General features: G+C 55.9%; 1 protein-coding gene across 1 annotated transcript; it reads right to left on the bottom strand.

The window, feature by feature from the left end:
* Positions 1 to 27824, bottom strand: LRCH4 (leucine rich repeats and calponin homology domain containing 4). Its single transcript, XM_083185798.1, has 19 exons — positions 27469 to 27824; positions 18220 to 18364; positions 18022 to 18148; positions 15959 to 16064; positions 14536 to 14672; positions 13593 to 13711; positions 13230 to 13314; positions 12782 to 12869; positions 12555 to 12646; positions 12406 to 12467; positions 12151 to 12309; positions 11215 to 11265; positions 7645 to 7681; positions 6967 to 7018; positions 6812 to 6886; positions 6572 to 6669; positions 6347 to 6484; positions 6184 to 6261; positions 1 to 1079 (listed from the first exon to the last, which is right to left on the bottom strand). Exons 1-19 carry the CDS (start codon positions 27683 to 27685, stop codon positions 843 to 845), a joined length of 2103 nt encoding a protein of 700 aa, XP_083041924.1. The 5' UTR covers positions 27686 to 27824; the 3' UTR covers positions 1 to 842.

The following is a 27824-nucleotide window of genomic DNA, read 5'->3' as shown; positions in this document are numbered from 1 at the left end:
TTCATTTACAGCAGAGTTTAATCATAAATAAAAGGTAGACAGAGTCGTCATCACTGTACAGTGCAGCAGGTTTATCAGTGTATACCCCTGGGGTGTATATATAAATATATAGTGTGCATTGTATATAAGGGGGGGGGGGGGGGGGGGGGGTCTACTCCGCCAGGCACGAGAGGTGCTCAGTGCATAATTACATACTAATTCCTATACAATATATTAGAATCATCACTAGTACATCTCTACGTAAGGCAGTTCCATATACACTATATATAAATATAATGGCCTTTTGGAGAGGCCCGTGGCCTGTACGCGTGGCTGAGACCACGGAGGATGACTACAGGCTCCCACCAGCGCTCAGTGACAGGATCAGGGATAAGGCAGACGGTACTAAGGCACCAAGCGCAGACTCCGTGCGGGGAACCTGAGATTGCCCAGGACTCTGGGCATTGGGCTTGTCGCCGGCAATAAGGCACAGGGGCGATATGCATAGTATATATAAGGCATGAGGCCAGCATGGCACACGTAGGGGGCAGGGATATCTGTACCCACACTGTACCCACACTGGTGTAGTGATAATTCTACCCCTTACAGGGACAAAGTTCTGTAACATCCTGGAGATGGGGTAACCGTCCTTATCGCCTCTTCGCACACACACCCCGAAACCTCTGCTCTAGAGTTCATTATATCAGGCGGCGCTGCACCAATGGAGCGGTAATCCCGGACTGCAGGCGTGTCGCAGGTCAGAGATGGATGTAGTGTTTGGTGGGCGAGCAGAGGAAAGCGGGCATTGTGATCCAGAGGACAGGAACAACCCGGCCACGGAGGCACCTGGAGGAGCGTTCCCGCTACCAGAGAGAAAGTCTGTTGTAGGCCACATAGAGCGTCAGCATTAGCAGAGTGTAGAACAGCAGGAAGCCATGATGCTGAGAGAGCGCGTGGAGGGAAGCAGACCACGTGGCCTCCTCGCTGGGGAGGCTGGAGGCATCTCTGGAGGCACACAGCAGCAGGAGAGAGGAAACGGTCTTGTGGACGACGTGCGGACGCTCGCCTCCCAGGATGTCACAGGCTGAGCAGAGGTCTCGCTGGAGAGAGCGACAGGGCACAGGAGATGCAGAGGGAGGGAGGTGCGTGTGAGAAAGCGAGGCGCGGGAAAGGAAACCACAGCAGGGGAGGGAGGGGAGAGTGCAGCAAAGGGGAAGTGGGGGGGGGGGGGGGGTGCAGAATAGGCAAGGCGGGTGGGGGTCGGGTGCGCACCACAGGCACAGGTGATGGGATGGAGGATGTTACAGGTCATGAGGAGAATGGATACGAAATAAAATATGCGAGAGGAAGAAATGTAGGGGAGGAAGCAAACAAATAAAGAGATCTGTTATTACATGGAAGCATTAGCTGAGCACATATAACAGCAATATATCCATATACCACCCTACATCCCCATTACACTATAACACAGAGCTGCTCCCCACAGGAAGGGCCCAGTCAGGAGGAGATGCCGGGCGTGGCACATAGGGAAGGAGCCTCTCCCTACATCCCCATTACACTATACCAGAGCCGCTCCCCACAGGAAGGGCCCAGTCAGGAGGAAATTCCGGGCACAGCCCGTAGGGAAGGAGTCTCTCCCTACATCCCCATTACACTATAACACAGAGCTGCTCCCCACAGGAAGGGCCCAGTCAGGAGGAGAGGCCGTGCACGGCGCACGGGGAAGGAGTCTCTACCTACATCCCCATTACACTAGAACACAGGGCCGCTCCTCACAGGAAGGGCCCAGTCAGGAGGAGATGCTGGGTGCGGCACGTGGGGAAGGAGTCTCTCCCTACATCCCCATTACACTATAACACAGAGCCGCTCCCCACAGGAGGGGCCCAGTCAGGAGGAGATGCCAGGCGTGGCCAGCGGGGAAGGAGTCTCTCCCTCCATCCCCATTACACTATAACACAGAGCTGCTCCCCACAGGAAGGGCCCAGTCAGGAGGAGAGGCCGTGCACGGCGCACGGGGAAGGAGTCTCTACCTACATCCCCATTACACTAGAACACAGGGCCGCTCCTCACAGGAAGGGCCCAGTCAGGAGGAGATGCTGGGCGCGGCCAGCGGGGATGGAGTCTCTCCCTACATCCCCATTACACTATAACACAGAGCTGCTCCTCACAGGAAGGGCCCAGTCAGGAGGAGATGCTGGGCGCGACTCATGGGGAAGGAGTCTCTCCCTACATCCCCATTACACTATACCAGAGCCGCTCCTCACAGGAAGGGCCCAGTCAGGAGGAGATGCCAGGCGCGGCCAGCGGGGAAGGAGTCTCTCCCTCCATCCCCATTACACTATAACACAGAGCCGCTCCTCACAGGAAGGGCCCAGTCAGGAGGAGATGCCGGGTGTGACCCGCAGGGAAGGAGTCTCTCCCTACATACCTATTACACTAGAACACAGGGCCGCTCCTCACAGGAAGGGCCCAGTCAGAAGGAGAGACCATGCGCAGCCCGCGGGGAAGGAGTCTCTCCCTACATCCCCATTACACTATACCAGAGCCGCTTCTCACAGGAAGGGCCCAGTCGGGAGGAGATGCTGGGCGCGACTCACGGGGAAAGAGTCTCTCCCTACATCCCCATTACACTATAACACAGAGCTGCTCCCCACAGGAAGGGCCCAGTCAGGAGAAGAGGCCGTGCACGGCGCACGGGGAAGGAGTCTCTCCCTACATCCCCATTACACTAGAACACAGAGCCGCTCCTCACAGGAAGGGCCCAGTCAGGAGGAGAGGCCATGCGCGGCCCGCGGGGAAGGAGTCTCTCCCTACATCCCCATTACACTATACCAGAGCCGCTCCTCACAGGAAGAGCCCAGTCAGGAGGAGATGCTGGGTGTGGCCTGCGGGGAAGGAGTCTCTCCCTACATCCCCATTACACTATAACACAGAGCCACACCTCACAGGAAGGGCCCAGTCGGGAGGAGATGCTGGGTGCGGCTCACGGGGAAGGAGTCTCTCCCTACATCCCCATTACACTATAACACAGAGCCGCTCCTCACAGGAAGGGCCCAGTCAGGAGGAGATGCTGGGTGCGGCCCGCGGGGAAGGAGTCTCTCCCTACATCCCCATTACACTATAACACAGAGCTGCTCCCCACAGGAAGGGCCCAGTCAGGAGGAGAGGCCATGCGCGGCCCACGGGGAAGGAGTCTCTCCCTACATTCCCATTACACTATACCAGAGCCGCTCCTCACAGGAAGGGCCCAGTCAGGAGGAGATGCTGGGTGCGGCCCACGGGGAAGGAGTCTCTCCCTACATCCCAATTACACTATAACACAGATCCGCTCCTCACAGGAAGGGCCCAGTCAGGAGGAGATGCTGGGTGCGGCCCACGGGGAAGGAGTCTCTCCCTACATCCCAATTACACTATAACACAGAGCCGCTCCTCACAGGAAGGGCCCAGTCAGGAGGAGATGCTGGGTGCGGCCCGCGGGGAAGGAGTCTCTCCCTACATCCCCATTACACTATAACACAGAGCCGCTCCCCACAGGAAGGGCCCAGTCAGGAGGAGATGCTGGGCGCGACGCACGGGGAAGGAGTCTCTCCCTACATCCCCATTACACTAGAACACAGGGCCGCTCCTCACAGGAAGGGCCCAGTCAGGAGGAGATGCTGGGTGCGGCACGTGGGGAAGGAGTCTCTCCCTACATCCCCATTACACTATAACACAGAGCCGCTCCCCACAGGAGGGGCCCAGTCAGGAGGAGATGCCAGGCGTGGCCAGCGGGGAAGGAGTCTCTCCCTCCATCCCCATTACACTATAACACAGAGCCGCTCCTCACAGGAAGGGCCCAGTCAGGAGGAGATGCTGGGCGCCCTTCATCCCTATTACACAGAGCCGATCCTAACAGGAAGGGCCCAGTTAGGAGGAGCTGCCGGGTGCGGCCCACAGGGAAGGAGTCTCTCCCTACATCCCCATTACACTATAACACAGAGCTGCTCCTCACAGGAAGGGCCCAGTCAGGAGGAGATGCTGGGCGCGACTCATGGGGAAGGAGTCTCTCCCTACATCCCCATTACACTATACCAGAGCCGCTCCTCACAGGAAGGGCCCAGTCAGGAGGAGATGCCAGGCGCGGCCAGCGGGGAAGGAGTCTCTCCCTCCATCCCCATTACACTATAACACAGAGCCGCTCCTCACAGGAAGGGCCCAGTCAGGAGGAGATGCTGGGCGCCCTTCATCCCTATTACACAGAGCCGATCCTAACAGGAAGGGCCCAGTTAGGAGGAGCTGCCGGGTGCGGCCCACAGGGAAGGAGTCTCTCCCTACATCCCCATTACACTATAACACAGAGCTGCTCCTCACAGGAAGGGCCCAGTCAGGAGGAGATGCTGGGCGCGACTCATGGGGAAGGAGTCTCTCCCTACATCCCCATTACACTATACCAGAGCCGCTCCTCACAGGAAGGGCCCAGTCAGGAGGAGATGCCAGGCGCGGCCAGCGGGGAAGGAGTCTCTCCCTCCATCCCCATTACACTATAACACAGAGCCGCTCCTCACAGGAAGGGCCCAGTCAGGAGGAGATGCCGGGTGTGACCCGCAGGGAAGGAGTCTCTCCCTACATACCTATTACACTAGAACACAGGGCCGCTCCTCACAGGAAGGGCCCAGTCAGAAGGAGAGACCATGCGCAGCCCGCGGGGAAGGAGTCTCTCCCTACATCCCCATTACACTATACCAGAGCCGCTTCTCACAGGAAGGGCCCAGTCGGGAGGAGATGCTGGGCGCGACTCACGGGGAAAGAGTCTCTCCCTACATCCCCATTACACTATAACACAGAGCTGCTCCCCACAGGAAGGGCCCAGTCAGGAGAAGAGGCCGTGCACGGCGCACGGGGAAGGAGTCTCTCCCTACATCCCCATTACACTAGAACACAGAGCCGCTCCTCACAGGAAGGGCCCAGTCAGGAGGAGAGGCCATGCGCGGCCCGCGGGGAAGGAGTCTTTCCCTACATTCCCATTACACTATACCAGAGCCGCTCCTCACAGGAAGGGCCCAGTCAGGAGGAGATGCTGGGTGCGGCCCACGGGGAAGGAGTCTCTCCCTACATCCCAATTACACTATAACACAGATCCGCTCCTCACAGGAAGGGCCCAGTCAGGAGGAGATGCTGGGTGCGGCCCGCGGGGAAGGAGTCTCTCCCTACATCCCCATTACACTATAACACAGAGCCGCTCCCCACAGGAAGGGCCCAGTCAGAAGGAGAGGCCGTGCACGGGGAAGGAGTCTCTACCTACATCCCCATTACACTAGAACACAGGGCCGCTCCTCACAGGAAGGGCCCAGTCAGGAGGAGATGCTGGGTGCGGCACGTGGGGAAGGAGTCTCTCCCTACATCCCCATTACACTATAACACAGAGCTGCTCCCCACAGGAGGGGCCCAGTCAGGAGGAGATGCCAGGCGTGGCCAGCGGGGAAGGAGTCTCTCCCTCCATCCCCATTACACTATAACACAGAGCCGCTCCTCACAGGAAGGGCCCAGTCAGGAGGAGATGCTGGGCGCCCTTCATCCCTATTACACAGAGCCGATCCTAACAGGAAGGGCCCAGTTAGGAGGAGCTGCCGGGTGCGGCCCACAGGGAAGGAGTCTCTCCCTACATCCCCATTACACACAGAGCCATTCCTAACAGGAAGGGCCCAGCTGTTCCCACTGCTACAGGGGCCCGCATTAATGGCTCACACAGAACAGCGGACACATTGCCCGGTATGACAGAACACTGTGTACAGTTATAGACGTTGTATGACAATATGCTTAGTGTACAGCCGTCGCAGGCTATGGCTGCAGGGTACACAGACTTGCCATCAGCGTTTGCAGTAAGAGCAGCACATTGTCAGCATCTGGCAGACGTAGAAAGCGGTGGATGCCTTCCATGAGATAAAGGCCACACCTCGCCCCAGGCGTGGGTAACACTCCCTGGTCTGATGTGCCAGGGAGCGGTGTAATGCTCAGGTTAGGCCGGTAGCTGCCCTGAGAAAGGTCTTATTGGGGACTTTGCAGGATTAATGGCTGACTGATAGACGTACCAGAGGTAAATCCCAGATGACCGGCAGAACTTGCACACCATTAATAAAGGTAGAACAGACAGAAGAGATTATATATATATATTACCCGGTACACCAGTGATACACCACAAGCACCACCAGGTCGTACTATAGTTACCTCCGGCACCCCCAGCCTCCGGCACGCATCCAGGAAGTTGTCCACGTTCTTCCTACACTTGACCGGGTTGAGTTTTGGCTGGAAGACAATAATGTGATGTAAGTCGGGGGTACAGGGGGTATAGCCCTTCCTCAGGATCTCACTAGCGTCAGAGTCACCTTACCACAGCAGGTGAGGGCACATTGATGAACGGGATGGAGCGGGGGCGCAGGTGGTTCAGCAGCTGGCAGAGCATGACGCCGTTGGCAAGGCACTCGGAGAGGGGCTCTTCCAGGGTGGTCTTCAAATGGGTTTCAATGTCCTGAAAAAGGGAGATGGCAATAGCCAGGTCACCGGATGGTAGGCTCATAAGAGGACAGCTGGACAGCCACACAGAGAATGGGCATACCTTGCGGAGCTGTGACAGTAAGTCTCTCTCGTCAGGTGGAGGTCGGGAACTCCGTAACCGCGCCGAACTGCACTGCTCCGCTGAGCTCTGCTCCGAGCCTGGGGAATGAAGGGGTACACTGCAGCAGGTGTCAGGTGGAGGGGGGACTGGGGGGTGGGAATGGCGAGGACTGCTGCAGGAGCAGCCAGCAGTCACGGGGTGCACCAACTGATCTGGGGGAAGGGGGGGGGGCATAGTCACCTGCAGCGTTTCGGCCGGATCCACGGGAGTAGGATCGAAACAGGAAACTGTTGGGTTTCTGTGTCGGAGAGGAGTCTAAAAGAACAGAAGGAGGGAGTCAGCTATACACCGGGGGCTGTGGTCCTGACCAGGCGCAGAGACACCAAGTAACAGACCTGCGGGCAGCGAGGTAGGCGGAGCCGGATTCTGCGCGGTACTCGGACATCCCTACAACAGTAAGAGTTATCAGAGATAGCCTCACACCCACCAATCAGAGCACAGATGTGTTTCCTACCACCAATGAGAGTAAAGTACTTCCTGACAACACTGCCTATTGGTCAGATGGATGACTCCGGGGCAGAGGATGCAGGGATGGAGAAGGGAACTACAGGACTAACAGGCAGAAGGATGTTCCAGTGTCCCCTGTACCGGGAAGACCTCAGCCTTTCCCCTGAGCCATGTTCCATAAAGGTCACCAACAAACTACCAGTGCGATAGGCTCTATCCAACTATATACAGCAACGTACAGGTCCCCATCACAGGACGGGGCTCCCTCCCCTAAAGTCATCCTCTCACATACGTATCCCAATAACTGCTGCCCGGTGACTAAACATATCGCCCCAAGTCTGTGCCTACATCACCAACAGCGCTCGTGTGTGTAGGCTCTATCCAACTATATACAGCAACGTACAGGTCCCCATCACAGGACGGGGCTCCCTCCCCTAAAGTCATCCTCTCACATACGTATCCCAACACTGACCGATGACTAAACATCTCACCCCAAGTCTGTGCCTACATCACCAACAGCGCTCGTGTGTGTAGAAGAAACGTAATAAATGTGTGTTCCCAGTTACCTGATTCCGGACTCTGGCGCAGTTATCAGATGGGCCACTAGGTGGGGAACAAAGACACAGGATTACACATCCATCACAGGGCCACAGGGTTACACATCACAGGATTACACATCCATCACAGGGCCACAGGATTACACATCCATCACAGGGCCACAGGATTACACATCCGCCACAGAGTTACACATCCATCACAGGGCCACAGGATTACACATCCATCACAGGGCCACAGGATTACACATCCATCACCGGGCCACATGGTAACACATCCATCACAGGGCCACAGATCCGCCACAGGGCCACACATCCATCACAGGGCCACAGGGTTACACATCCATCACAGGGCCACAGGATTACACATCCATCACAGGGCCACAGGATTACACATCCATCACAGGGCCACAGGATTACACATCCGCCACAGAGTTACACATCCATCACAGGGCCACAGGATTACACATCCATCACAGGGCCACAGGATTACACATCCATCACAGGGCCACAGGGTTACACATCCATCACAGGGCCACAGGGTTACACATCCATCACAGGGACACAGGATTACACATCACAGGGCCACAGGGTTACACATCCATCACAGGGCCACAGGGTTACACATCCATCACAGGGACACAGGATTACACATCACAGGGCCACAGGGTTACACATCCATCACAGGGCCACAGGGTTACACATCCATCACAGGGACACAGGATTACACATCCGCCACAGAGTTACACATCCATCACAGGGCCACAGGATTACACATCCATCACAGGGCCACAGGATTACACATCCATCACAGGGCCACAGGGTTACACATCCATCACAGGGCCACAGGGTTACACATCCATCACAGGGCCACAGGATTACACATCCATCACAGGGCCACAGGATTACACATCACAGGGCCACAGGGTTACACATCACAGGGCCACAGGGTTACACATCACAGGGCCACAGGGTTACACATCCATCACAGGGCCACAGGGTTACACATCCATCACAGGGCCACAGGGTTACACATCCATCACAGGGCCACACATCACAGGGCCACAGGGTTACACATCCATCACAGGATTACACATCCATCACAGGGCCACAGGATAACACATCACAGGGCCACAGGATTACACATCACAGGGCCACAGGATTACACATCACAGGGCCACAGGATTACACATCCATCACAGGATTACACATCCATCACAGGATTACACATCCATCACAGGGCCACAGGATAACACATCACAGGGCCACAGGATTACACATCACAGGGACACAGGATTACACATCCGCCACAGAGTTACACATCCATCACAGGGCCACAGGATTACACATCCATCACAGGGCCACAGGGTTACACATCCATCACAGGGCCACAGGATTACACATCCATCACAGGGCCACAGGATTACACATCACAGGGACACAGGGTTACACATCCATCACAGGGCCACAGGATTACACATCCATCACAGGGCCACAGGATTACACATCCATCACAGGGCCACAGGGTTACACATCCATCACAGGGCCACAGGGTTACACATCCATCACAGGGCCACAGGGTTACACATCCATCACAGGGCCACAGGATTACACATCCGCCACAGAGTTACACATCCATCACAGGGCCACAGGATTACACATCCGCCACAGAGTTACACATCCATCACAGGGCCACAGGATTACACATCCATCACAGGGCCACAGGATTACACATCCATCACAGGGCCACAGGATTACACATCCGCCACAGAGTTACACATCCATCACAGGGACACAGGGTTACACATCCATCACAGGGCCACAGGATTACACATCCATCACAGGGCCACAGGATTACACATCCATCACAGGGCCACAGGATTACACATCCATCACAGGGACACAGGATTACACATCACAGGGCCACAGGATTACACATCCATCACAGGGCCACAGGATTACACATCACAGGGCCACAGGGTTACACATCCATCACAGGGCCACAGGGTTACACATCCATCACAGGGCCACAGGATTACACATCACAGGGACACAGGATTACACATCCATCACAGGGCCACAGGGTTACACATCCATCACAGGGCCACAGGGTTACACATCCATCACAGGGCCACAGGGTTACACATCCATCACAGGGCCACAGGATTACACATCCATCACAGGGCCACAGGATTACACATCACAGGGCCACAGGATTACACATCACAGGGCCACAGGGTTACACATCACAGGGCCACAGGGTTACACATCCATCACAGGGCCACAGGGTAACACATCCATCACAGGGCCACAGGGTAACACATCCATCACAGGGCCACAGGGTAACACATCCATCACAGGGCCACAGGGTTACACATCCATCACAGGGCCACAGGATTACACATCCGCCACAGAGTTACACATCCATCACAGGGCCACAGGATTACACATCCATCACAGGGCCACAGGATTACACATCCATCACAGGGCCACAGGATTACACATCCATCACAGGGCCACAGGATTACACATCCATCACAGGGCCACAGGATTACACATCCATCACAGGGCCACAGGATTACACATCCATCACAGGGCCACAGGATTACACATCCATCACAGGGCCACAGGATTACACATCACAGGGCCACAGGATTACACATCCATCACAGGGCCACAGGATTACACATCCATCACAGGGCCACAGGATTACACATCCATCACAGGGCCACAGGATTACACATCCATCACAGGGCCACAGGATTACACATCCATCACAGGGACACAGGATTACACATCCGCCACAGGGCCACAGGATTACACATCCGCCACAGGGCCACAGGGTTACACATCCATCACAGGGCCACAGGATTACACATCCATCACAGGGCCACAGGGTTACACATCCATCACAGGGACACAGGATTACACATCACAGGGCCACAGGATTACACATCCATCACAGGGCCACAGGATTACACATCACAGGGTTACACATCACAGGGCCACAGGGTTACACATCCATCACAGGGCCACAGGGTTACACATCCATCACAGGGCCACAGGGTTACACATCCATCACAGGGCCACAGGATTACACATCACAGGGCCACAGGATTACACATCACAGGGCCACAGGATTACACATCACAGGGACACAGGGTTACACATCCATCACAGGGCCACAGGGTTACACATCACAGGGCCACAGGGTTACACATCACAGGGACACAGGGTTACACATCACAGGGACACAGGGTTACACATCACAGGGACACAGGGTTACACATCACAGGGCCACAGGGTTACACATCACAGGGCCACAGGGTTACACATCAGGGATTCTGCAAATCCTTTACTACAGTAACTCAAGGTGTAAACACTGCACTACACCTGTGTGGGTCTATGGATGATGGGAGTTATGCTCCCGGTCTCAGGCGCTCTGCGATAGAGGAATGTGGAACATGCACACACTGTACAGCGTGCCCCATACACACACACACACACACACACACACAGTACATTATGTGTCTATCACACCTATCCTGACTGGGACACTCAGTGCTGCCGGTATATACTTACTTGGCAATTTCACTCTGAGCTGAATATGTGCAGGACGGGAATTTCTGTAGGCTGAGAAGTACAGAGAACATTAGTCAGAGGAGAACAACATCTACCGGATACTAGTGGGGACCCTGCTCCCCCCACTATATAACTCTCTGTCTGTGGCTTCCTGCTGCCTCCATTCCCCTCCTCACATCATGTCACTGCCCCTGTCACATACAGCCCTGTCCTCACTTACACATCACTCATCTCCGGATATACTCTGTGCTGCTAGGGACCCTGCTCCTCCCACTATATAACTCTCAGTCTGTGGCTTCCTGCTGCCTCCATTCCCCTCCTCGCATCATATCACTGCCACTGTCACATGCAGCTCTGTCCTCACTGACACATCACTCATCTCCTGATATACTCTGTGCTGCTGGGGATCCTGCTCCTCCCACTATATAACTCTCAGTCTGTGGCTTCCTGCTGCCTCCATTCCCCTCCTCACATCATGTCACTGCCCCTGTCACATGCAGCCCTGTCCTCACTGACAGATCACTCATCTCCTGATATACTCTGTACTGCTGGGGACCCTGCTCCCCCCACTATATAACTCTCAGTCTGTGGCTTCCTGCTGCCTCCATTCCCCTCCTCACATCATGTCACTGCCCCTGTCACATGCAGCCCTGTCCTCACTGACACATCCCTCATCTCCTGATATACTCTGTGCTGCTGGGGACCCTGCTCCTCCCACTATATAACTCTCAGTCTGTGGCTTCCTGCTACCCCCATTCCCCTCCTCACATTATGTCACTGCCCCAGTCACATGCAGCCCTGTCCTCACTGACACATCACTCGTCTCCTGATATACTCTGTGCTGCTGGTAATATAATTACATCCGTAGACAGCTCATTGGCCCTGATTCTGAGTACACAGTTATCCTGACCATCTGATTGGCTGCTGTGTTCCCACCTGTCCTTCCTGTCCATAGAAGGCCTCCGCAGGTTCTCCTGCCTCTGCTGCAGCTGCTGCCGCTCTCTCTCCTTCCAGATCAGCAGGGTCTCCGGCCTGCGCCTCTCCTCTGTGGAGTGGTCGGTCCTTGCGCACAGCATCGGTGGAGAGGGCCCAGGACTGTATGTAGAACAGGAGGAGGAGCTATACTGTTAGAGTACCGTGCGCGCAGCGTGGCAGGAGGTAAGGATGTGCTGGTATGTTCCTACATCTTACCTACAGACCAGAGTCCTGTCCTCTGCCTTGGGTGTAGAGTGCAGGTCAGGTTTCCGCTTGTCCTGAGACAGATAAAGGGTAGTGATGAGACACGGGGCACAGTACTGGTCACATGGGATGGTATACATATGGCGACCGCGGGCTCTTACCTGGGGGGTTACAGCTATATGGAGGCCGGAGTCAGACTTCTCCTCTTCCTCGTTTGTGCCCTCTAGGTCATCCGGGTGCCCTCCGTCGGCATCTGTCACAGACAATGGTGTCAGTGATTACTAATGCTCGTGTGACTTCCCGTCTGTGTGATGTCGGTTAGGAAATGTTTTACATGCGGCACAAGGGACTGACGGGAGGCCTATTACATGTACAGGTGGTCACTTACCTGCCCCATTGAGCTTCTCTCTGAACGGCTGGGTGTCTCTGCCCAGACCGGAAACCCTGAAGGACAGGTCCGACTGCTCATCTGCTGACTGAGAGACAACAGGTATGAGATGCGATAATTCCATGATAGGAGGAGGAGGAGCATAAAGGGTGCCAGCCAATGGCATAAGAAAACTATCTGATTGGTGGGATCGGTGTATATGGAACCAAGACTGCAGCACAGCCAATCAGAAGGCACCGATACCCCTAGACGTATATATGGGGCGTTTAATCACTGGTGGGCGTATAACTGTGCCCATTCTTTAACTAGTGCTGGCATAGTGCACCTGGCATAGCACGGCACTGCTACTCCGTGCCCCCTGTGACTATCTGGACCTGATAGGAAATCACTTCAGTGTTGCAGGGCACCAACCCTCAGTGGGACCAGGATTGCTGGCCGCCATACGCACCTCATTGCCGGACCACCGCTTGCTGCCGCTGTCCACGCTATTGAAGCCGGAATCCAGGCCGCGAGAGAACAGGTCATCGGTGAGACTGGGGGGAGACAGGAGAACCGGTCATACACAAGACATGTACTGTGATAAGCAATGCCCCGTCCTCACTGCCGCCACACTCAGGGGAGGTGTGGCCTCCACAGAAATAACCACACCCCCCAATAACAGCAGACTTCGGGGGATATGTATGAGAAACTAGAGAGATAATGTACTAGCCAACCAGCTCCTTTGCAACATGGCAGTTAGCAGCTGATTGGCTGATACTAGGTCTCTCTCTTAGTGCAGTATTAGGAGAGTCACAGGATATCACATACTCACCAGGTATTAAAGCTTGTGGGGCGGCTCAGTTTCCCCAGATCTCCCAGGTCTGCTGCAGGCTTGCTGCCAGCCTCTGTGTTCAGGTATTTAAATATGTGAACTTTCCCTTTAAGGCAGATCTGTACAATAAGAGGACACATTCAGTCAGACACTCCCCCTGCAGGGTGACACAGACAGAAGGGAGCTATGAGCCTGCTCCTCCCCCTGCAGGGTGACACAGACAGAAGGGAGCTATGAGCCCGCCCCTCCCCCTGCAGGGTTACACAGACAGAAGGGAGCTATGAGCCTGCTCCTCCCCCTGCAGGGTGACACAGACAGAAGGGGGCTATGAGCCCGCTCCTCCCCCTGCAGGGTGACACAGACAGAAGGGAGCTATGAGCCTGCCCCTCCCCCTGCAGGGTGACAGACAGAAGGGGGATATGAGCCAGCCCCTCCCCCTGCAGGGTGACACAGATAGAAGGGGGCTATGAGCCGGCCCCTCCCCCTGCAGGGTGACACAGACAGAAGGGGGCTATGAGCCCGCTCCTCCCCCTGCAGGGTGACACAGACAGAAGGGAGCTATGAGCCCGCCCCTCCCCCTGCAGGGTGACAGAGACAGAAGGGGGATATGAGCCAGCCCCTCCCCCTGCAGGGTGACACAGACAGAAGGGGGCTATGAGTCGGCCCCTCCCCCTGCAGGGTGACACAGACAGGAGGGAGCTATGAGCCCACTCCTCCCCCTGCAGGGTGACACAGACAGAAGGGAGCTATAGGCCTGCCCCTCCCCCTGCAGGGTGACACAGACAGAAGGGAGCTATGAGCCTGCCCCTCCCCCTGCAGGGTGACACAGACAGAAGGGAGCTATGAGCCTGCCCCTCCCCCTGCAGGGTGACACAGTGACACAGACAGAAGGAGCTATAGGCCTGCCCCTCCCCCAGCAGGTTGACCAGGCCCCGTTACCTACCTGAGCAGGTGGATACAGCAGAGGATTGTTGTCCAGTATGACTGTCTGAAGGTGCCGCAGGTGACGGTAGCAGACCGGGATGCGGGCGACATGGTTACAGGAGAAATCGAGGCGAGTGAGCGGCAGCTCGGAGAGCTCTGGGAGCAATGAGAAAGGTCACAGGTCAGGGACTAGAAAAGCAGGGTCAGTGGTATATGCAACCTCCAGTCATACCGTACACCGCGCCCCAGCACGCGCAGCCCATACCATACAACGCGCCCCAGCAGCGCTGCACATACCGTACACCGTGCCCCAGCAGCGCAGCCCATACCGTACAACGTGCCCCAGCAGTGCTACACATACTGTACACCGTGCCCCAGCAGCGCTGCACATACCGTATAACGTGCCCCAGCAGCGCTGCCCATACCGTACACCGTGCCCCAGCAGCGCTGCACATACCGTGTACCAGCAGCGCTTCACATACCGTGCACCGCGCCCCAGCAGCGCAGCCCATACCGTACACCGCACCCCAGCAGCGCAGCCCATACCGTGCACCGCACCCCAGCAGCGAAGCCCATACCGCGCACCGCGCCCCAGCAGCGCAGCCCATACCGCGCACCGCGCCCCAGCAGCGCAGCCTATACCGCGCACCGCGCCCCAGCAGCGCAGCCCATACCGCGCACCGCACCCCAGCAGCGCTGCACATACCGCGCACCAGCAGCGCTGCACATACCGTTCACCGTGCCCCAGCAGCACTGCCCATACCGTACACCGTGCCCCAGCAGCGCTGCACATACCGTGTACCAGCAGCGCTTCACATACCGTGCACCGCGCCCCAGCAGCGCAGCCCATACTGTACACCGCGCCCCAGCAGCGCAGCCCATACCGCGCACCGCGCCCCAGCAGCGCTGCACATACCGTACACCGTGCCCCAGCAGCGCAGCCCATACTGTACACTGCGCCCCAGCAGCGCAGCCCATACCGCGCCCCAGCAGCGCTGCACATACCGTACACCGTGCCCCAGCAGCGCAGCCATACCGTACACGTGCCCCAGCAGCGCAGCCCATACCGTACCCCAGCAGCGCTGCTCATACCGTACCCCAGCAGCGCTGCCCATACCGTACACCGTGCCCCAGCAGCGCTGACCATACCGTACACTGCGCCCCAGCAGCGCTGCCCATACCGTACCCCAGCAGCGCTGCCCATACCATACACCGTGCCCCAGCAGCGCTGACCATACCGTACACTGCGCCCCAGCAGCGCAGCCCATACCGTACACCGCGCCCCAGCAGCGCTGCCCATACCATACACTGTGCCCCAGCAGCGCTGCCCATACCATACACCGTGCCCCAGCAGCGCTGCCCATACCGTATACCGTGCCCCAGCAGCGCTGCACATGACAAGACTTCTACAGGACCACATGGCACAGACAGCCTCTTATTACCCTCCGGTAGCGATGTCAGGCGATTCCTGCGGACATTTAACTCCCGCAGCGACTGCAGGGATCCCATCTGTGGTGGCAGCACCTGGATCTCATTGCAGCTGACATCCTATGGGGAGAGGGAGGAGATATATATATATATATATATATATACACACACACAGACACACACACACACACACACACACACACACACACACACACACACACTACCTGTACGCTCACAATGATTACACCCCATGTGCTGTGGAAGCTCCAAATTTACACTGCTGATCACACCGGCCGGGTGCATCGGACACACACAGAGCTGATCACACCGGCCAGGTCCATCGGACACACAGAGCTGATCACACCGGCCGGGTCCATCGGACACACAGAGCTGATCACACCGGCCGGGTCCATCGGACACACAGAGCTGATCACACCGGCCGGGTCCATCAGACACACAGAGCTGATCACACCGGCCGGGTCCATCAGACACACAGAGCTGATCACACCGGCCGGGTCCATCAGACACACAGAGCTGATCACACCGGCCGGGTCCATCAGACACACAGAGCTGATCACACCGGCCGGGTCCATCAGACACACAGAGCTAATCACACCGGCCGGGTCCATCAGACACACACACAGCTGATCACACCGGCCGGGTCCATCAGACACACACACAGCTGATCACACTGGCCGGGTCCATCAGACACACACAGCTGATCACACCGGCCGGGTCCATCAGACACACACACAGCTGATCACACTGGCCGGGTCCATCAGATACACACACAGCTGATCACACCGGCCGGGTCCATCAGATACACACACAGATGATCACACCGGCCGGGTCCATCAGACACACACAGCTGATCACACTGGCCGGGTCCATCAGACACACACACACAGCTGATCACACCGGCCGGGTCAATCAGACACACACACAGCTGATCACACCGGCCGGGTCCATCAGACACACACAGCTGATCACACTGGCCGGGTCCATCAGACACACACACACAGCTGATCACACCGGCCGGGTCAATCAGACACACACACAGCTGATCACACCGGCCGGGTCCATTATACACACACAGCTGATCACACATGCTGGGTCCGTCGGTCTAGGGGCAGAGAAACCTGTGCAGAAGCCCAGAATTTGCATCTGTGCCCTGTGAATCTCCAGCTTCCATTATCACAGGGCCAAATGCGATTTATTTTCACTTTTTTTTTTTTCATGTGGGCAGATCACATTTCCCATATGAAGTATGGGAAATGTGATCTGCTTATTTGAAAAAAAGAAAAAGAATTGAAAAGGTTTCTTGTCACGAAAACTGCTGCACAGCCCTTTAGTACATTCATGTGAAACCAAAACGATGTGAAAGGGTGTGAGCAAAAAGGGGGTTCCTATCAAATACCACTGTGCACGGTGTGAATACTTATGCAAGTAGTGTTTTTAGTTTTCATTGATTTCCTCTTTATAAAATCGGCAGATAAACCACAAATTGGGAGTTTGCCTACCGGTACGCAATGACACAAACAAAGTGCGCCATTAGGAATAATCTGCTGATTTTAAGGAGGGCGTTGCAAGCCACTGCATACATGTATGTACCCGGTCAGCCGTGTTAATCATCTGCATGGCCCAACCAGACACGGCTATATCACGGTTACTGTAAGCACTGTACGAGCGCAGGAAACCGCATGGAAAGCGGGTGACGGAGCGACAGCAGGAAATGGGCGATTACACAACAGCTGCAGAGCATCATGAGGACACATCCTGTGTAACCAGGGAGCAGATACCACAGCACAGTCTCTGTCCCATAATCCCCTGCAAAGCTGTACATTACGGAGCCAATTCAGGGTGGCATCCATCCGTCATCGGCACACATTTCTGTAAAGCCCTGATTAACGTGTAATTCCGTTACACCTGGCTCTGCCGTACGTGCAGCACCCATACAGACAGCATACATACATGCGTCTCTACACTAGGCCATTCAGCATGGGAAGAGGCTAAGGGGTCACAGGTTGGGTGGAGTCACTTCCCTACGCTCCATGGGAGCTCTCATACAGGGACTCACCAGCTGGCGGAGACTGGTCATGGCGCCCACCTCCTCGGGGATGGCACTGAGCTTGTTATTACTGACGATGAGGACGGTGAGCGGGAGGCGGCAGAGGCACAGAGGCAGCGAGGTGAGGAGGTTCCGGCTGTACAGGACAATACACAGTGTTTAGTCACAGCATGCAGGGCGCCGGGCACATAACAAGCAGCTACGCACCTGATATTCAGGTAAGTCAGGACCTGGAGGTTGGACAGCGACGGAGGGAGACCACGGAGACAGTTGTGGTAAAGGTTCAGAGACTCCAGCGACACCAGCTGGCTCAGCTCTCCTGGGACCTCGGCGAAGCGATTCCTGGATAAGTCTGAGAGGAGAATAGCGCGTCATACGCTGTACCAGTGTCCACGTAGACCCACCCCCCAGGACCGCGCGGCCCAGTCATACACACCCCCCCACCCCACCCCCCAGAGGGACCGCGCGGCCCAGCCATACACACACACACACAGACACCCCCCCCAGAGGGACCGCGTGGCCCAGCCATACACACACACACACACACCCACCCCCAGGGGGACCGCACGGCCCAGTCATACATCCGCCCCCCCCCAGAGGGACCGCGTGGCCCAGCCATACACACACACCCCCAGAGGGACCACGCGGCCCAGCCATACACACACACACACACACACACACACACACACACACACCCCCCCCAGAGGGACCGCGCGGCCCAGCCATACACACACACACACACACACCCCCCAGAGGGACCGCACGGCCCAGCCACATATACAAACAGCCCAGTACAGACACTACTACACCATGTCATAGAAAACATAGAATGTGACGGCAGATAAGAACCACTTGGCACATCTAGTCTGCCCCTTTTTTGAACATGTTACCTCAAACCATGGGGGAGATTCTCTAAGAATCTCCGCCCCCGTTCGCAATTATAATTATCGCATATGTTCTAACATATGCGATAATTATAGCAAAGGACAGCTCTTGCGTTAAGAGCTGTCCTTTGCGGTGAGAGTCGCCGGGTCCCAGCAGCTCCCCCTCCCTCCCACACCCGGCGCTGCTGATGCTGCGCCGGGCTCTCCTCCTCCCTGCACCCGGAAGAGGATCAGTGCAGGGAGGAGGCCACAGGTCTGGAAAGCACAGCTCTGTGCTGCCCGAACACAGGCGAGGGGGGCGATGCGGGGCGGCGGGGGTCTGTGCGGGGCGGTCGTTGCGTCGATAACGGAGTTTTACCGCATTTTTAGCTTAGAGAATCTCCCCCCATATTTGATCCTTATTTCTTGGTAAGGATGTCAATATGCCTATCCCAAGCATGATTACATTGTACTACTGTATTTGCCTCTACCACCGCTGATGGGAGACTACTCCACTTATCTACTACTCTTTCTGTGAAGTAATTCTTCTTCACATTTCCCCTGAATCTTCCTCCCTCTAGTGTCAGTGCATGTCCTCGTGTTCTGCTGCTCCTCTTCCTGTGAAGAATGTCTCCCACCTGAATCTTCCTCCCTCTAGTGTCAGTGCATGTCCTCGTGTTCTGCTGCTCCTCTTCCTGTGAAGAATGTCTCCCACCTGTACCTTCCTCCCTCTAGTGTCAGTGCGTGTCCTCGGGTTCTGCTGCTCCTCTTCCTGTGAAGAATGTCTCCCACCTGTACCTTCCTCCCTCTAGTGTCAGTGCATGTCCTCGTGTTCTGCTGCTCCTCTTCCTGTGTAAAATGTCTCCCACCTGTACCTTCCTCCCTCTAGTGTCAGTGCATGTCCTCGTGTTCTGCTGCTCCTCTTCCTGTGAAGAATGTCTCCCACCTGAATCTTCCTCCCTCTAGTGTCAGTGCATGTCCTCGTGTTCTGCTGCTCCTCTTCCTGTGAAGAATGTCTCCCACCTGGACCTTCCTCCCTCTAGTGTCAGTGCATGTCCTCGTGTTCTGCTGCTCCTCTTCCTGTGAAGAATGTCTCCCACCTGTACCTTCCTTCCTCTAGTGTCAGTGCATGTCCTCGTGTTCTGCTGCTCCTCTTCCTGTGAAGAATGTCTCCCACCTGTACCTTCCTCCCTCTAGTGTCAGTGCATGTCCTCGTGTTCTGCTGCTCCTCTTCCTGTGAAGAATGTCTCCCACCTGTACCTTCCTCCCTCTAGTGTCAGTGCATGTCCTCGTGTTCTGCTGCTCCTCTTCCTGTGACTAATGTCTCCCACCTGTACCTTCCTCCCTCTAGTGTCAGTGGATGTCCTCGTGTTCTGTTGCTCCTCTTCCTGTGAAGAATGTCTCCCACCTGTATCTTCCTCCCTCTAGTGTCAGTGCGTGTCCTCGTGTTCTGCTGCTCCTCTTCCTGTGACTAATGTCTCCCACCTGTACCTTCCTCCCTCTAGTGTCAGTGCATGTCCTCGTGTTCTGCTGCTCCTCTTCCTGTGACTAATGTCTCCCACCTGTACCTTGTTATAACCCTTGGTATATGTGAAAGTTTTTATCATGTCACCTCTTTCCCTTCTCTGCTCTAAAGTATACATATTAAGATATTTTAGTCTTTCCTGGTACGTTTTGTGATGTAGGCCATGCACCATTTTAGTTGCTCTTCTTTGTACAGTTTCTAATGTATTTATATCCTTCTGGAGATATGGCCTCCAGAACTGAACACAGAACTCTAGGTGAGGTCGTACCAATGACCTATACAGTGGCATTATTACTTCTTTCTTTCTACTGCTGATACCTCTCCCTATGCAACCAAGCATTGCCTTCTTCAATGCTTTGTTACATACACTACTACACCATACCACACACACACACCAGTGCATACACTACTACACCATGCCATATATACACACAGCCCAGTACAGACACTACTACACCATGTCATATATACACACACAGCCCAGTACATACACTACTACACCATGCCATATATACACACACAACCCAGTACATACACTACGACACCATGCTATATACACACACAGCCCAGTACAGACACCACTACACCATGCTATATACACACACACAGCCCAGTACATACACTACTACTCTGCACCCAGTGTAACTTCCCCTAGTATAAATCAGTCTGGTTCCTCCTGTGGATATACCAGGCCCGTTGTCCCCCCTCCCCCTCACACAGCCCAGTACAGACACCACTACACCGTGCCCAGTGTAACTTCCCCTAGTATATATAAGTCTGGTTCCTCCTGTGGATATACCAGGCCCCTGTTGTCCCCATCCCCCTCACACACAGCCTGCGGTTTCTGCTTTAACCCTGGGTGTTGGTAGAGAGAGGGTGCGTCTGTGCCCGAGGCTGAGCACATGACTCACGCATGCTGAGAGTGTGGCATGGTGCCCAGCTTGGCAATGAAAGGGCTCATTCAGGCAGTCGGAGTATAAGTGGCAGTTAAAACAAATCTTTACATTAGGTCCCTAATTATCTGTAGGATCAGAGGACAGATCTCGCCTCACTGTCTGCCGGGGTCACCCACGTGGTAAGGCACCGCGGCGTATGCCGGGATCATATAAACGTGGTAAGGCACCGCGGCATATGCCGGGATCATATAAACGTGGTAAGGCACTGCGGCGTATACCGGGATCATATAAACGTGGTAAAGCACTGCGGCGTATGCCGGGGTCATATAAACGTGGTAAGGCACCGCTTTACATTGTGGACATAGAGGTCGGAGATAATAGCTGAAGCATGGTGTGTGAAGCGAGGGGCCTTGCTACACTTATATGAGATCCATGTCGACAGACACCAAAAAATCATGAAAAACTCAGGTCAACCCTTTCCATGTCAACCTAAGCCTGCTGGAGGAGTCACTGTCCGTATCTATGTAGGTATAGTATAGGACCAAGGGCCCTGCCTGTGAGAGGTTTCATGGTCACACTGCTGGAGGAGTCACGGTCCGTATCTATGTAGGTATCGGTCCGAGGGCCCTGCCTGTGAGAGGTTCCGTGGTCACACTGCTGGAGGTGTCACGGTCCGTATCTATATAGGTATAGGTCCGAGGGCCCTGCCTGTGAGAGGTTCCCTGGTCAGACTGCTGGAGGCGTCACGGTCTGTATATATGTAGGTATAGGTCCGAGGGCCCTGCCTGTGAGAGGTTCCCTGGTCACACTGCTGGAGGTGTCACGGTCCGTATCTATGTAGGTAGAGGTGTGAGGGCCCTGCCTGTGAGAGGTTCCGTGGTCACACTGCTGGAGGGGTCACGGTCCGTATCTATGTAGGTATAGGTCCGAGGGCCCTGCCTGTGAGAGGTTCCCTGGTCACACTGCTGGAGGCGGCACGGTCTGTATCTATGTAGGTATCGGTCCGAGGGCCCTGCCTGTGAGAGGTTCCGTGGTCACACTGCTGGAGGCGTCACGGTCCGTATCTATGTAGGTATCGGTCCGTGGGCCCTGCCTGTGAGAGGTTCCCTGGTCACACTGCTGGAGGTGTCACGGTCCGTATCTATGTAGGTATAGGTCCGAGGGCCCTGCCTGTGAGAGGTTCCGTGGTCAGACTGCTGGAGGGGTCACGGTCCGTATCTATGTAGGTATAGGTCCGAGGGCCCTGCCTGTGAGAGGTTCCCTGGTCACACTGCTGGAGGCGTCACGGTCCGTATCTATGTAGGTATAGGTCCGAGGGCCCTGCCTGTGAGAGGTTCCGTGGTCACACTGCTGGAGGCGTCACGGTCCGTATCTATGTAGGTATCGGTCCAAGGGCCCTGCCTGTGAGAGGTTCCGTGGTCAGACTGCTGGAGGTGGCACGGTCCGTATCTATGTAGGTATAGGTCCGAGGGCCCTGCCTGTGAGAGGTTCCGTGGTCACACTGCTGGAGGCGTCACGGTCTGTATCTATGTAGGTATAAGTCCGTGGGCCCTGCCTGTGAGAGGTTCCCTGGTCAGACTGCTGGAGGCGTCACGGTCCGTATCTATGTAGGTATAGGTCCGTGGGCCCTGCCTGTGAGAGGTTCCCTGGTCACACTGCTGGAGGGGTCACGGTCCGTATCTATGTAGGTATAGGTCCGAGGGCCCTGCCTGTGAGAGGTTCCCTGGTCACACTGCTGGAGGGGTCATGGGATGCCGTTGACAGGTCAGCAATAAAAAGGTTGACATTCAATAGGACATGAGTTTTTCACATTTTCCCCCCCAAAACAGGTGATTTTTTTAAACTTCACATTGTGGACAGAGGTCGGAGATAATAGCTGAAGCATGGTGTGTGAAGCGAGGGGCCTTGCTACACTTATATGAGATCCATGTCAATGTATGTCGACAGACACCAAAAAATCAGGTCAACCCGTCGGCCTTCTTACTGTCGAATCTATATACCCGGTGTCAAAGAGGACGCAGGATCACCGATTACCCTGACGGGAGGAGGGCACAGAGAGAGCACCGACCCATCGCTGTAGTGTCACAGGGCACCAACCGGAGGTCCGAGCCAATGCAGCAGTGGGCACAGAAAGGGCACCGACCCATCGCTGTAGTGTCACAGGGCACCAACCAGAGGTCCGAGCCAATGCAGCAGTGGGCACAGAAAGGGCACCGACCCATCGCTGTAGTGTCACAGGGCACCAACCAGAGGTCCGAGCCAATACAGCAGTGGGCACAGAGAGGGCACAGAGAGGGCACCGACCCCTCGCTGTGTCAGAGGGTACAATGTACCCCGGCCATACAATACTGGCAGCGTGGTCTATATAACAGCGACACAGTGATCTGGGTGCGGTGTCTGGCCAGCAGCCCAGCATAGCCCTACGCAGGATGGGCCAGGTCATTTATGTGATATGGGGGGGGTTTCTGCTCCAACTGGGAAACCCGACTCCTGGATCCCCCCATAACGGTGGGCCCTAGGGAAGCCGGGACTAAGTGATACTGGTCAGAGGTCTCCCCAATGGAACGTGACTGTGAGGATTAGCTACACCAGGCTGGGAGACAAATGTTGTAGAATGGACAGGTTATACAAGCCCCCTCCTGTTATTCATGCATTAAGTCACACATCAGATCTGTTGTCAGAAAGGTCACCCCCACCCTGTGCTCCCTGTACTCAATGCTGCCCCCTCCTCTGTGTATCCTCTATCTCCTGTCCCTGGACACAGAACAGAGCCGTCAGCCAGACTCGTTTAATGACATTATAATCTGCTTCCAGTACATCCGGAGTTCACACACTCTTCTATCTATCATTTCCTTAACAGCTCAGAGGCACCGAGAATAGCAGCACGGCCCAGCACGGACACAGACGGAGCAAATCACTGCACGCAGAGCAAAACACTGCACACGTTCGAGAGAGAAAAGAGAGAGGTGTGGACCAGAGAACAACAACACAGCCACAGACGGATCAGATCCCCGTACCGGCCTGTGCCCAACACATAAACTGTCTCTGTCCCACAGATCATTGTACAGCAGTAGTGAGCGGTCTGACATCAGCGTGCACTGGGGACAGCAGTAGTGAGCGGTCAGACATCAGTGTGCACTGGGGACAGCAGTAGTGAGCGGTCAGACATCAGCGTGCACTGGGGACAGCAGTAGTGAGCGGTCAGACATCAGCGTGCACTGGGGACAGCAGCAGTGAGCGGTCAGACATCAGCATGCACTGGGGACAGCAGTAGTGAGCGGTCAGATGACATCAGCGTGCACTGGGGACAGCAGTAGTGAGCGGTCAGATGACATCATCGTGCACTGGGGACAGCAGTAGTGAGCGGTCAGATGACATCATCGTGCACTGGGGACAGCAGTAGTGAGCGGTCAGATGACATCATCGTGCACTGGGGACAACAGTAGTGAGCGGTCAGATGACATCATCGTGCACTGGGGACAACAGTAGTGAGCGGTCAGATGACATCATCGTGCACTGGGGACAGCAGTAGTGAGCGGTCAGATGACATCATCGTGCACTGGGGACAGCAGTAGTGAGCGGTCTGACATCATCGTGCACTGGGGACAGCAGTAGTGAGCGGTCAGACATCAGCGTGCACTGGGGACAGCAGTAGTGAGCGGTCAGACATCAGCGTGCACTGGGGACAGCAGTAGTGAGCGGTCAGACATCAGCGTGCACTGGGGACAGCAGTAGTGATCGGTCAGACATCAGCGTGCACTGGGGACAGCAGTAGTGATCGGTCAGACATCAGCGTGCACTGGGGACAGCAGTAGTGATCGGTCAGACATCAGCGTGCACTGGGGACAGCAGTAGTGATCGGTCAGACATCAGCGTGCACTGGGGACAGCAGTAGTGAGCGGTCAGACATCAGCGTGTACTGGGGACAACAGTAGTGAGCGGTCAGACATCAGCGTGCACTGGGGACAGCAGTAGTGAGCGGTCAGATGACATAATCGTGCACTGGGGACAGCAGTAGTGAGCGGTCTGACATCAGCGTGCACTGGGGACAGCAGTAGTGAGCGGTCAGACATCAGCGTGCACTGGGGACAGCAGTAGTGAGCGGTCAGACATCAGCGTGCACTGGGGACAGCAGTAGTGAGCGGTCAGACATCAGCGTGCACTGGGGACAGCAGTAGTGAGCGGTCAGACATCAGCGTGCACTGGGGACAGCAGTAGTGAGCGGTCAGACATCAGCGTGCACTGGGGACAGCAGTAGTGAGCGGTCAGACATCAGCGTGCACTGGGGACAGCAGTAGTGAGCGGTCAGACATCAGCGTGCACTGGGGACAGCAGTAGTGAGCGGTCAGACATCAGCGTGCACTGGGGACAGCAGTAGTGAGCGGTCAGACATCACTGAGTACTGGGGACAGCAGTAGTGAGCGGTCAGACATCAGCGTGCACTGGGGACAGCAGTAGTGAGCGGTCAGACATCACTGAGTACTAGGGACAGCAGTAGTGAGCGGTCAGACATCAGCGAGCACGGGGGACAGAAGTAGTGAGCGGTCAGACACCACCGAGCACTAGGGACAGTAGTAGCGAGCAGTCACATTGCTGTGAGGAGCACAGTTAATCCGTGGGGAGAAATGGTGCCTTGGTCCGAAAACGATAGTAATCCCAGAATAATAGATTCCTGCAGCTACGGGCAGAGGAGAGACTGAGGTGACGCACTGGCAGGTCCACTACAGGCACATTGTGTAACACAGGGACCAGGCTGGAGAGATTATAGATGTAAGTAATTCCTTACACATGTCAGCAAGAAGCAGCACAGATGTGACACAGCACATTCCTCTCCCCCAGCTACCGACCATCTGTAATCCTATAGAGCCCAATCTATCGTCCTGTACACACAGGAGAAGGCCCAAACAATGGAGGGGGGCAGCTCCCTTCCACCTCCCAAATACAGACCTGGCCTCAGTGCCTCTCCCCCAGCTACCAGCCATCTGTAATCCTATAAAGCCCAATCTATCTCCTTACACTCCGCGTCCTGGTACACACAGGAGACAGCCCAAACAATGGGGGGCGAGCTCCCTTCCACAGCCCAAATACAGACCTGGCCTCAGTGCCTCTCCCCCAATACCAGCCATCTGTAATCCTATAAAGCCCAATCTATCTCCTTACACTCCGCGTCCTGGTACACACAGGAGACAGCCCAAACAATGGGGGGCGAGCTCCCTTCCACACCCCAAATACAGACCTGGCCTCAGTGCCTCTCCCCTCTGGTGCCTCCCTTTCACAGATAAAAGTAAGCCTGGACTTCATTGTATACTGCACTGTGATGGCCGAATTGGGGGTGGGTACTGACGTCATGTGATGTCATCTGCCTGCTCCGAGCAGCATGGGCACACCTGCGTCATGTGATGTCATCCGCCGGCCCCGAGCAGCATGGGCACACCTGCGTCATGTGATGTCATCCGCCGGCCCCGAGCAGCATGGGCACACACATAAACCACTGGGCGGACCCCAGTGACCACCCCCTGGCTGCCACTTATTCTACGAATGCCCAACTTCCCAAAGGGCTCGCTCTGGGGGTGTGCCTATGCGAATGGGCCCCTATGTCACAGCACCCCCACACTCTACATCACTCACTATTTATATGTCACCACTCCTGACTCACCGCCCCCGGTTACTTCTCACCTACCGTATGTCTCTCAGTGACACCTGTCTCTACGCTCCACCTCCCTGTACCTCCAGCCTCACATCAATACCATCTCCCCCTGTACCCCCACCTGTGCACCGTCTCTAAGGCCTAGTATCCCCCTGTTCCTCCACTCTACCCCCTATCTCATCCCCAGTATCCCCCATCCCTCCACTCTACCCCCTGTACACCCTCTCTCATCCCCAGTATCCCCCCCACTCTACCCCCCTGTAGAGCTCTCATCCCCAGTATCCCCCCCTTCTTCCTCCACTCTACCCCCCTGTACACCCTCTCTCATCCCCAGTACCCCCCACTCACTCTACCCCCTGTACACCCTCTCTCATCCCCCTCGGCCCCTCCACCCATCTGTACACTCTCACGCCCCCACCTGCCCCACACTCCTTCACATCCCCCTGTACCTGCACCCCCACCCCTCTCACACACTCCCCGTATCCCCACCCTCCCCCATGCACCTCTGTACCCCTCCCCACTCACCGGCTCGGGTCACGTCAGTCAGGTCGCTGTTGCGGCCGCTCCCGGGAAGCTCCTTCAGGCGGCGGCCGGACAGAATGAGGACTCCGGTGCTAGCAGCCTCCTCCAGTGCTCTCTCGGCGCTCCTCCTACTGCCGGGCCCCGGGGACAGCTCCGCGGGACAGAACTCAGGGTCCCCGTCCCCGCCGCCGCCTTCGTCGTCATCGTTACCCGCCGCCATTGAGAACGGAATAGGACCGGGCCCGAAGCGCTGCTAAGCAACAGCCAATGAGAGCGCGTTCAGGAGACGAGGCCTGAAATCCAGCCAATCGCTGACATGCCCAGCACTAAATGACAGCAGGATGGGAACCAATTAGCGT

The sequence above is a fragment of the Crinia signifera genome, chromosome 4, assembly GCF_055691185.1.
Source record: "Crinia signifera chromosome 4, ASM5569118v1, whole genome shotgun sequence".
Lineage (NCBI taxonomy): Eukaryota > Metazoa > Chordata > Amphibia > Anura > Myobatrachidae > Crinia > Crinia signifera.
The sequence above is the reverse complement of the archived record's forward strand: the minus strand, read 5'-3'. Positions and strand labels throughout refer to the sequence as shown.

Excerpts from the sequence above, each read along its gene's own strand:
- LRCH4 (XM_083185798.1), bottom strand. The coding sequence starts at position 27,685 with ATGGCGGCGGGTAACGATGACGACGAAGGCGGCGGCGGGGACGGGGAC. Across the intron at positions 18,365-27,468 it reads GACTGACGTGACCCGAGCCG|ACTTATCCAGGAATCGCTTC; the intron begins GTGAGTGGGGAG and ends TTCTCCTCTCAG. Across the intron at positions 12,870-13,229 it reads AGCGGTGGTCCGGCAATGAG|TCAGCAGATGAGCAGTCGGA; the intron begins GTGCGTATGGCG and ends GTTGTCTCTCAG.